Here is a 12,429-nt window from a genome sequence, read left to right as displayed (position 1 = left end):
TAATTTGTGCAGAAACGTTATTCTTTGGCGATCATTTTTCATTTCAAACGGCAGCTGTTAAATCGACAAACACGATGGCAAAAAATCTCGTCCGCGTATTAAATCCCACTATTGTAAAAGGACACCCTCTCCTGTGGTCACTCGGGTAAAAGTAATATCTATTGTTGGGTAAAAACGGACAAAATATCGCTTTTGTCGTAAGAAATATGAAGAGTTCCTTAAAACGCGGACGTGTGCTTAGAAATCGGAAAAATGACAGATTTTCTACTACGCTTTCAGAGCCGGATATTCGAGACGAAATTTATTTATTGGCGATCGTCGATGCGTGTAGTTTTTGGCCCTAGATGGCAGCTGTCTAGAATCGCTCTCAAATTTCTGTGTGGCACTAGAATTATTTTTACTTTTTCATAATCAGAATGTAATCTTAACTTTGAAAACAGGCAATGACACTTTTTCTTTGTATTCAATTTCGTTTTTAATCTATGTTCGGCAAATCTGAAAATACGAAATTGCGTCGAACAATTTATGGAATATGTATATATATGTTATGTGAATGACACAAAATTTTAAGGTATTTTAACAATATAATTGAATATCATATTATGTTCATTTATGTATTAAAAATACGATTACAATAAATGAAATTTAATTCTAATTCATTCTTTACGTCGTCATTAAGTTTAATTACTTTTTTTATTAGGTAAAGTTTTACCTGGATATCAGATAGTAGAACTAATTTTCTTCAAATAATTATTCTCGTTTGTCTCCCCTGTAAAATATCATAACTTTATGCTAATGGGAATTCGTTAATTTAAAGGTTGACATCTTAAATAATCTGGTTAATTATCAAAAAATGCAAACGCATAGATAACAGAGAAAGAAAATACTCTTCGCGCTCTACAGTATTCGGCATTCGCAGTCATTAGTTATGGTCATGTAAAGTTAAGATTAAATTTCTGATAGATTCTGGTTTTTTTATCATTAGATAAAAAAATAATGATTTTGTTTACAATGTAACCAATCTTTCTACAAATCTAGATATATTAGACATAAAACTGACTTTTATAGTCGCATTAAGAGATATCCTGGACAAGGTCAGAATGTACAGTTATCGTTATGTAACCCCTCCGATGTAACCCTAGTTTTGGAAGAAGAAGCCTAGAAAAAAATCACTGCCTATCTCCAGTCCACCTCAACAGAATGCGGGGAAACGGGTGATTTGCATCATATCCTTTTTGACAGTGCAAGACAATGGAATAACTTTGAAGTGTTGTATCAAGCTCTGCACCGATATATTTGGAATCAGATTTGCTTCCCGCTTTTGGCATGGTATTCGTTGCGAGAGCTATATGTACATTTTTGGACGCTTGTAGTGCTGAGCTTGTATTGCTTGGTTTATTGTGTTTATGCTCTATTTTGTTTTTCTCTAGCTAAATTTTGTTTACGACTAATAATCGCAGTCAGAAAACCTCGACGGAAGTCGGAAATGCGCGATTGTCCCCGCATTACTTGCTTATCGGGAAAAAAATGTAGAAAAAAAGAAGAAGCTTCCTTTCCATATAAGAAGAAGACTAATTTTGGCGGTTATTTCTAAAGGAAATATAATTCAAAACTGATATTTTTATCGGGACATAACCTATAATGTCTTTTTTCTTTTTTCGGTCAACCAGGTGAAGTGGTGTGCACAATTTTACCTCGGTCCGAGAAAATTTTCATTTTTTTGACGTAATTCTAGTCTTCAACTGAATTTTTCGGTCTGGGTGAGTTTTATATTTAGTCAGCCGTTAATATTTGCTTTGGTTTGGTGTCGCAGTTCGCAATAATTTAGCGCTTTTCATATCATGGCATGTGCTTCGGGGGGTAAAGACCCCCCTGATAGAAACGATCGTATCGTAGTTAATAATCCGATAGTGTTTGCAAATGATTTTGATTCCTTTCAAGCTCAACTAAACTTGTCCCAAGCTTCTACCTCCTCTAGCAGTGGTTATTCATCAGCCTTGACGCTTTCGCCTTTAGCTAAGAAAACAGCACATGCTATCGCTCAGCATCAATACTTCTTAGTACCCACTAGGGAGGAAATAGATTTATTGGAGACAGAGTTACAAAAGCTTAAATCTGTCTTCGTGGAAGATCAGGATGCCCTAAACGAAATTGCAAGAATTTCAGTCAACATAAGGAGAACACTTAACCGAAAGTATAAGTATGAACTTACAGACCAGGGACCATTTCTTATCATAATGGAGGGAATAACTTCTCAAGTTGGAAACATTCACCCGATGAATATTGGAAAAATTTTGCACAGAGCTGGAGTACAAGGTATAACAAAAATCAATAGAAAAGGGGCTAATAAAATTGGAATTGAATTCAGAACATCAGAGTATGCTAATCAGTTTTTGTCAAATGAAAGTTTCAGTTCTGCTAGAGGCTATAATAGGTACATTCCACAACGTCTTGTCACTTGTAGAGGACTAATCAAGGATGTAGGGGACCAAATTACGGAAGAGGATTTTTACTCAGAAGCGGTAGCTTATACAGGAGAAGGATCCCGGGCCAGGTTGATTAAGATATTAAATGTAAAAAGAGTCTTAAGAAGGAAGAAAATACTTGCTATTTCTGGTGAAACAGTAATGAAAACCATCCCCACAAACGATTATATTGTAACATTTGAAGGCAAATCATTACCCCAAACTGTAAATATTTTTAATAATGAAAGAGAAGTGGAAAAATATGTTAACCCGGTTATAATGTGCGTCAATTGTTGCAGATTTGGACATGTCAAAAATAATTGTAGAGGCAAGCCTCGTTGCGGTTTTTGTACAGAAGATCATCTTATGTTTGTTTGTCAAAAAAGAGAGCAAGCAATGAAAAAAATGAAATGCCCTGCAGATCATCTTAACAATCTGACTAAAACGTGTAAAATTCCAAATTGTGAAGTAAATCCAAAACCAAGCTGCGTAAATTGCAAGGGACACCACACTGCTACTGACTGGGGATGTCCCGAATACAAACGGCAAAAACAAATTAACGAAACCATGAGCTTCTACAACCTTTCTTTTTATGAAGCAGCTAAACTGCATCCACGGCTAATTAATGCAAACCAAGGCTTTACCCGAAAACCAGAAGATTTTCCTAGTTTAAATAAAAAAACTCAGAATAAACCTCCTCATCCAACAAGTCCTCAGGGCTGTTCCTCATATACATCAGTACTTAAAAGAAAACGGCCTGACACCCAATTTACCAAAGGGTATGATAAAGTAGCCCATGAACTAACTTTGTTACCCTCAAGTGCAAGAAGAAAAGTCTCATCTATACAAGTAGTTGAAAACTCGACATCAGAGTCGGAAATGGAAGTAACTCCTGTAGGAAATGGCTGGGAAGAAGTATGCAACAAGTTTGAAGCTTTCAAAAAAGACGTTATGTCAATAAAGGGTATGGATGAAAATTGTGTCAACAATATCAAACAATATTTTGGTTCATTTGACCTACGGAGGGGGGGCGGCTGCGATGGCAGCGGTTGACCTACAGGGGTTAGAAAAAGCAAAGGTAATCTTATCACTAGTTTTAATCTAACAGTAGTTTTTACGTAACAAAACTAAGTTTAAGTTTTAGTCACAAGCGTTTTATAGTTGAGCTATAATGAATATCGTTCACTGGAACATTTGCGGGGCTGAAAAAAATAAAGATGCTATCATTAGAGTTATAAGGGATTTTAAGCTACAGATCTTATTGCTCAATGAAACCTTGCTCAAACCCAACACTAACTTTAAAATATCAGGGTTCTCTTCTGTAAGAGCAGATAAACCTAATGGTGCAGATGGTATAGCAATTTTCTTGAAAAACAAAATAAAATATAATATCATCGACTTAAGCAGAATTAATATACCAGAGAGGTGTCAGGTTATTCTTGTAGAGCTTGTCGATTTTTTTATTTGTAGTGTTTACAACCCTCCAGATATTTGTTTGGTCAGGGCAAGCCTCGATTCAATTTTCGATCTAACCCGTAATAAACCCGTCCTCGTTATGGGAGACTTTAATGCCCATAATCCAATATGGGGTTCCCAGGTCAGTTACTCACGGGGAATTAGAAGTGGGAACATTCTTTATGATTTCATTAAGGATCACGATTTGTGGGTACTAAATGATGGATCAGCTACTCGGCTCACACGCCCAGGCGTACACAGCGCTCCAGATGTAGCTTTTTGCTCCCAGAGACTGTCTGGACTTACTGACTGCAGGGTTCTCCAGGATAGAGTGAATAGCGATCATTTTCCTATTTTGTGTATCATCGGAAATAACCGTTGCAACTCAGGTTCGACAAGAAACTACACTAGCAAATATAATTTCAACAAGGCAGACTGGGAGAAATTTTCTGATTTAATCTCCACGAAATTTAGAACTTCACCTCCTATAAATTATGAGGATTTTATGAATATAATTTTCCTATCTATTGCAGAATCTGTTCCAATGCATAAACACTCATTAAACTACGGGTTACCTTGGTGGGATAATGAGTGCACCAACGCTATTAAAAGGAAAAGACAAGCATTCAGAGACTATAAAAACAACCCCTCTGAGACCAACTTCCTGGAATCATTAAGAACCCGGGCACAAACAAGACAGCTGCTACGTAAGAAGAAAAAGGAATGCTTTGTCAACTTTTGTGAGAATCTATCTCCAAATACTAGTGCAAAAGAAGTTTGGAGCAGTATTAGAAGGTTTGCTAAAGGTATCAGGTACCAAAATTATCATTTTCCCTTGAATTTCTCAATCCCACAAGATATGTTTGATCTTTTGACGCAACCTCCCTCTAGGTTGCCTAATATCCCCGAATGTCGCTTCTCATCAGAATATACAGAAGACTTCCATATCTCAGAATTTGTCGCGGCCGTTAAAGGTCGGAAGAGCAAGAGTCCCGGTGTGGATAAAGTACCTTTCAGTGTGCTCAGCCATCTCCCTGTTGAAGGAGCAGTCTTTCTTATCAAATTTTTCAACAAAATACTTCGGAGGGAAACCACCATTCCAGAGACGTGGAAAACCCAAATGGTGATCGCAATTCCTAAACCGGGGAGAGACCCCTCAGCGTTATCGTCCTACAGGCCCATCAACCTAGCTTCTTGCATAAGCAAAACTTTTGAAATTATGATCAAAAACCGACTGGAATGGTTCGTAGAGAACCAAGGTTTAATAGACGTTCGCCAAACCGGTTTCAGAAAGGGTAAGGGAACTTTCGACAATCTTGCAGTTATCTCCTCAGAGGTCCTCTGCCGTTTGGCTCTCAATCAACTAGCAGCAATGGTGACTTTGGACATATCCAATGCCTACGATAATATAAATGTTGACTTATTGACCTCGGTGTTGGCCAAAATTGGAATCGCCAGAGATTTGACTTTGCTCATTAAAGATTTTCTCACGAACAGGAAGATACAAGTTAAAGATCCATCTACTAATACATTCGTGTCAGGCAGAACCACTAGCAAGGGAGTTCCCCAAGGTTCCCCTCTCTCTCCATTACTATTTAATATTTACATCAATTCAATCAAAGAAACAATTCCTGAGAACATAAGACTTTTACAGTTTGCGGACGATACCGCCTTGCTGAGTACTGGGACTGATGCCCAAACAATAGTGAACAATTTGAATAGAACTTTGCAAAATATACATATTTGGTCTTTGAATGTAGGACTTGAGATTAACCCCAATAAATCTGCAGCTATATTTTTTTCCAGGAAGAATTTCAAGGTTAATTATCTCCCCAGACTTCACCTCAACACTCGAACCATTGCATGGACAAATTCCATCACATATCTAGGAGTGATTTTTGATCCAAAACTGTCATGGGAGTCACAAATTAGAAATATGATACAGAAAGCTTCAGGTGGGTTGAATATGATGCGATTTATAAGTAGAATCTGGTGGGGGGCACATCCCTCTACCCTTCTAACTTTTTACAAAGCTTATGTTAGACCCCATTTGGATTATGGAGCCTCTTTTTTGGGTGGTAGCTCAAGAAAGTCTATTGCTCAACTTAACAAAATTCAATTTGAGGCACTGAGAATAGCTCTGGGATATATGAAGTCCACACCTACTAACATACTTCTAGGGGAAGCAAGTGAAATGGATTTAGAACACAGAAGATACATGCTAGCGACTAAATCATTATTGAAAGCTGCCAGTTTAGTGGACAGTGAAACCTTAGCTGCGGTTAGATGGTTATATATCACCTATAATGAAAACTATTACTTTTTTCGGAAAAAGAGTATTCCTGCACTTGTGGATGCTTTTGAAAGAGTTGATTCACTGTTAGATACACTTTACAGGAGCCCAGTTTATCCCTGTTTTTCTTGCCCACTGCCGAACCTTTTAAGCTCTGTTCAAATCCAAGACTTAAAACTAAAGAAAGATAATAATAACTCCAAATTATTTGAAATTAAGAAGAGCGAGACTTGGACCCCAGATTTTCATTTAATTTTTACAGACGCCTCAAAAGATAAAGAAGGCCGAGTAGGTTTTGGCGTTTACAACTACAATACGAACCTTAAAATGGGACAAGGCCTACCAAGTGAACTATCCATTTGCTCTGCCGAGATTTATGCTATTGGTCAAGCTCTTGATTGGATTGAATTCAAGGACATCAACAAAGCAGTCATCCTTTCAGACTCCAAAAGTGCCCTCGAAGATATCAATAAAACTGGGATGGATGCAAAGTCTAACTACCTAACCTTGCAGGTTAAGAATAAACTATTTACCTTAATAAAAACGCAAAATAAGGACATCCAATTATGCTGGATACCAAGCCATACCAGTATAAAAGAAAACGATATTGCGGACCAGATCGCCAATGCTGCACGCCTGGAACCACAGGAAAATATAAAATTGAGCTTTAGGGAATTCTTCCCTAAATTAAAGCATAACATCTGGAATGCTTGGAGCGACAGATGGAAACATATAGGATTAGGGAAAGGAGTTAATTTCACCTCACATTATTCTACTCCGCCAACTAAACCCTGGTTTCATAAGCTCGACCTGAATAGAAGAGAAATCACAACTATGTGTAGACTGAGAAGCAACCATTGCTGTTCTCCGGCTCACCTAAATAGAATCAAAGTCAAACTCTCCGGAGACTGTGAATGTGGAGAACTGGGCGATTTAAGTCATGTGCTGTTTGATTGTGCTCTTCATTGGGAAAAATCACAACAGTTGTATGAGTCACTCATTAGTGCTAATTTTCCTTCGCCTCTGCATATTAATTCCATTTTATTTCACCGCACTCAGTTGGATTTTGCTGCTAGAATTGTTTGCCGCTTTTTAGATGCATGTGGATTAAAACTTTGAATATTGTTTTCACATTTTCTAATTCTTTCGTCCATTTTTTTTTTCCTGTATAGCCGTCCAGTAGGATGATGGTATCACCCAGACCCTCTTTACGGAGGCATCCTTCATGGAAATAGTTTATTGCACACCACTACCGAGAAGCTGGCCGAATTGCCTTAGCAGCAGTGGCCAAATAAAGCGTAAATAAAAAAAAAAAAAAAAAAAACCTATAATGTTTTCAAATGTTAAAATTGTTTTTTAATTATTATTTCTCCCATACTACAGACAGTTGGAGCAAATAACAAAGTTGCTTGATATGAATAAAAACGCTGTAAAAGAAGGATTGAAAAAATACTTTAAGTTTGAAACCTTTAAGTCCAAGTTGCAGGAAGAAGCAATAATAGAAATATGTCAAAGTAATATTGATATGTAAATTATTTCTGTTTTTTTAAAGTTATTTACGTTTACAGGAAAACGCGATGTCTACGTTTCGATGCCCACAGGTTCAGGAAAATCCCTTTGTTATCAACTGCCTGCAGTGTTACATGATAGTATGATAACTATAGTCTTCTCTCCACTATTGGCACTTATAAAAGATCAGGTGGATGCTTTGATCACTTTAAAAATCAGGGCGGCATCTTTAAACTCAAAAATTTCAAAAGCCGAAAGGGAGAGACTCATAAGTGATTTAAAATCAACATCCCCAAATACAAGATTACTTTATGTTACGCCTGAACAAGCTGCCACCAGAACTTTCAAGGACTTGTTTAACAATTTGTACAGGTTTAATAAGGTAGCGTACATAGTGGTGGATGAGGCGCATTGTGTGAGTGAGTGGGGTCATGATTTTCGGCCCGATTATCTAAAACTTGGGAATCTACGTGAGAATTGTAATGTCCCTTGTATCGCTTTGACGGCTACAGCCGGCGCACAAGTGACGCAAGATATAATCAACAGTCTTCATCTGTCGGAAGATCACAAAGTCTTCAAAACTTCATGCTTTAGGAGCAACCTATTTTATGATGTATTCTTCCCAAACATTCTGGAAAATCAATTTCTGCATCTTAAAAGCTTTATAGCTGTGTGCCTTAATGTTGGGCAGGAAAATGAGGTGCCCAAAGAAAAAAAATCCTGTGGCATAATTTACTGCCGAACAAGAGAACAAACAGAAGTCTTGGCTTCAAAGTTGAATCAAATGCAAATTAAAACGCTTTGCTATCATGCTGGCCTAAAAAATCATGAAAGGATTGAGTTTCAGGAGAAATGGCAACATGGAGATATTCCAGTCATTTGTGCCACTATAAGTTTTGGAATGGGAGTTGATAAAGCCACTGTTAGGCAAGCGAATAATAATTTACTTTATATTGGGTCTTTATCAAATGTTTTCAGATTTGTAATTCATTGGGGAGTTCCCAAAGACCCTGCCTCATTTTATCAGGAATCTGGCAGAGCTGGTAGAGATGGCAAACCATCTTGGTGTCGGGTTTATTATAACCGGGGAGATGCTAAAGCTGTTGAGTACCATTTAACTCATGATTTAGCCAAATCTGGAAACAAAGAAGGCAAAAAAATAAAGGCCGAAAATGCTTTAAAAGGTTTCAGACAAGTGGTTGAATTTTGTGAAAATCCTCAGTGAGTAAAATCTCTTTCTGTAAATTATTGGTAAAAATCTTAAAAGAGATGGTTTGAAATGTTATTCCCAATATATTATATTGTTTAAATTAGAAGGCCAAAAATAATGATCTTATTAATAATAGAGACTGCAGACACAAGCTGTTCTCCAACTACTTCGGGGAACCACCACCCAACTGCCGCAACATGTGCGACTTTTGCAAAGATAAAAAATCGGTGATGGAAATGGTCGAAAGGTTTGTGTTAAAGAGCGTTCAGTATAGCACACACGCAAGCTCTTATAATGAAATGGACTATGGAGACTTGTACGGCGAAGGACGCAAAGGAATCGGGGAGTACGGATTGTTTTGAATTTACCGAAGGAGGCTGTCATTTCACTTATATTTTAGCGAGAGTCGTAACTATGAAGATGGCGATAGTGATGGAGACAATAACGCGTTCGAACGACAACAAGCCGTCAAAAAAGAAGTTACCACTCTGATTCAAAAACAATTTGCCTTAAGAAGAAATCCACAGGTGAATAAATCAAAATGCCCTCGAAATTAAACTTAAACGGTTGGGATTGCAGGAAATGTCTCAAAATACCATCGATGAGCTTTTATCCAAGCATGCTCGCGTCAAAGCTGCAAGTTCGAGCTCCACTAAAGTCAAAGGTTTAACTTTGGCCACAAGAGAGCAATATTTGAGTAAAATCGTGGATATCTTGTATTTGAACTATATGGAGTGTGAACAGAGAGATAGTCAGGCATTGGATAAAAAAGATGTCGAAGATTGCTCTGTTGATTTAGAGTACCAAGTGTTTTCATCAACTACATCTATGACTATGTACAGGAATGGAATCGCAAAATTGGTAATTTGATTTGGGTTAAATATCACAACTAAATGTTCTGAAGTACTTTCTATGGGATCTTTTCTTGTGAAAGGACACTCAAATTTTTCCACACAAATTAACTCGGAAATTGTCTTTTTGCCGACAACTCCATTTTACTTCTATTGGCAATGGCACTTACCCACGCACCGTATTATTAGAAAACGTAACGAATGATACTTGTACTGTTGGCTCAAAAACGAAAAAGAGTTAGAAATGTTATTCTGTGTATAGCGGCCGAATGATCTCTGCACACTTGGCTACTAGAAGCTTATACAGCTGATTGATAATTTCGTGTAACCATAGATATCAACATGGGATCTATGTTCTATGATCACGAGTAAAGGTTTGACTCAGTATTTTGCAGAAAATTAAATGCAATTATTGAACATTTAAAACTTTCTGATCGGTTTAGTGGTACAAAACTTTCTCCTTCTTCATCTTGTTTTGGAATTGCAGCTTCCGCGTCAAAACTTACCAACTTGCTTTCTATGTTTGTGAATATTATTTCATTTTTCTCTAATTTCGATCTGTGATTTACTGGGAAAATGACATTTTTGTTAAAAGTATGTTCGTCGTAAATAGTAGATAGTAAGCATTTTGGATATTCGCGGTTAGAAAAGTGCCCCAAAATCGCGATACCCAATTAAATGGGCACTTCAGCGTGGTACGGTAAATTTAACCTAGATATTTTTAGACTATCGGATACTGTTGACACAGATTTTTTCTTTTTCAGATCTCTGGTATCAAAAAATGCACCGATAGTAAATTAGTGCACGAGAAACTAGTGGATTTTCAACCGAAGCCTGCCAAATATGAAACTTTAACTGATCTGTTTCGTAACATTAAAAAAGAGCAGCACAACAAGGTGAAAGATGATGGTCCCAAGAGCCAAGGATTTAAGACTGCAAAAGAATTGTTAAATGAAAGTGGTAACAATAATAAGAAAACTATTGTTGATTTCTTCAAGAGTAATGTAAAACAAGATATGTCTCAGAAACATAAATCAACAGATATGAAGGTGTTGTTTGGTGATTCAGAAGGTGAAGAAAGTGGTGTTAGCCCCAAAAATGAATCTTCCAACAGCCATAAACATAAATCCCATACAACAGAAAAAGATAGTCATCACAAACATGACAGGCATAAAGATAGGCACAAACACAAACATCATAGACATGATGCCGATAAGAAAAGGAGACACAGCCCAGATAAAGAACATAATGACGAGAAAAAACGAAGGCATAGTTTTGATAAAGAGCATGAAGATAGCAAAAGAAGTAGACATAGCTCTGATCAAGATTACAAGGATGATAAAAAGAGAAGTTACAGTTCAGAAAGAGAGGAGCCGCAGCGTTCAAATGGAGATGAGAAAATAAAAGATGAATATGACCTTAATGATTCTGATTTTGTTATAAGTACTGAAGGCATGAATGAATCAAATGGATTTGAAATAAATGAAAGTGCAATGGATTCAGATGGGTTAGTAGTAAATGAAAGCAAATATGTGAACAACAGTGATGAGTTAAAACAATTAGAAGAAAAACGATCTATCCAAAATGGTGAGAGCAGTAAACCGAAATTAAAAAGACTAGGAAAAAACGAAGTTGGGACACTGGTTGTAAAACTTTTGACTCCAGCATATGTCGAGAGACGATTTGAGTCAAGGGATCTCTTTAAGAGTGTAGCCAGAAGTATATCCCATGCTTTAGTGGATAAAGGTTTGTTTTCATTGAGATATTCACTTGATTTGATTTTATTGATTAGTGTCTCCTAAATTTGTTTATCTCAAAAATTTTTACCCTAACTATTGCATATTGTTACAATTTTTGTTAGAAGGTCTCTAAGTTGTTTTTTTTTTTTAGATGAAAACCAAGTGAAAGAGTATATTGACAACTTTTTAAAGAAGAACACAGAAATTACATCACAAACTATTATTGTATAGTGTGTGAGACATGAGTTAAAGTTTTTTTTTAAAGAGTTCTAAGACAGTCATGATAGCTGGTACTGTTGATTTGTTTTTTTTTCAGTGGTGATACCTGTGCGAGTTAGATTGATTTACATTTTAAGGAGGAAAAACAATACCGCATTGTCAGTTTTACATATAGTTCTTGATTGGCATTTAATTGGTACTTATATATTTTCACCGCCTTCGGTTTAAGTTGTATGGATATTTCTTTAGGAATGAAGAATAATTACTTGAAACTTATTTTTTATCGAAGAGTAGCAATAATATCCTGTTTGCCTGAGTTTTTTTTTATATATTTTCTTCTATTGGGTATTGTATATAGGTATGCAGTGTTTTGCCTTTTATATAGTTCTAATTGCGTACATGCAAATTTATATAGAAATATATGCTGTATAAATGACTAAAACAATTAACAAATGACTTTATTTTTAGTTATGATTTAACAACCAACATAGTTCATTTGACAGTTTAGAATTATCAGCATGTAACAGTAATTCTGTAGTTATTCCCATTTCCCTTAAAACTGTATAGTCTTATTTATATGGAGCCTCATTTCAAATGCTCACCAAAAAATACATTCCTTATTGATAAAAGGTTACAAAAATGGTTCCTTCTATGATTGCAAACAGGTTTACTTCAGACTAAATTTTGT

General features: G+C 36.4%; 1 protein-coding gene across 5 annotated transcripts; it reads left to right on the top strand.

Moving 5' to 3' along the window:
* Positions 1-1,631: 1,631 nt before the first annotated feature.
* LOC132706069 (ATP-dependent DNA helicase Q5-like) lies at positions 1,632-12,197 on the top strand. 5 transcript variants are annotated; one of them, XM_060677151.1, is made up of 10 exons: positions 3,429-3,543; positions 4,454-4,726; positions 5,727-7,727; positions 7,782-8,649; positions 8,701-8,943; positions 9,069-9,278; positions 9,333-9,459; positions 9,512-9,793; positions 10,548-11,529; positions 11,674-12,197. In XM_060677151.1, exons 3-10 carry the CDS (start codon positions 7,628-7,630, stop codon positions 11,751-11,753), a joined length of 2,892 nt encoding a protein of 963 aa, XP_060533134.1. In that variant the 5' UTR covers positions 3,429-3,543; positions 4,454-4,726; positions 5,727-7,627; the 3' UTR covers positions 11,754-12,197. The 5 variants fall into 5 exon arrangements, with proteins under 5 accessions (XP_060533133.1, XP_060533135.1, XP_060533134.1 ...); XM_060677149.1 differs by having other exon boundaries at positions 4,895-7,727; XM_060677148.1 differs by having other exon boundaries at positions 4,454-5,215.
* Positions 12,198-12,429: the final 232 nt, after the last annotated feature.

This window comes from Cylas formicarius, unplaced genomic scaffold, assembly GCF_029955315.1.
Source record: "Cylas formicarius isolate icCylForm1 unplaced genomic scaffold, icCylForm1.1 PGA_scaffold_8__14_contigs__length_24414737, whole genome shotgun sequence".
Lineage (NCBI taxonomy): Eukaryota > Metazoa > Arthropoda > Insecta > Coleoptera > Brentidae > Cylas > Cylas formicarius.
The sequence above is the reverse complement of the archived record's forward strand: the minus strand, read 5'-3'. Positions and strand labels throughout refer to the sequence as shown.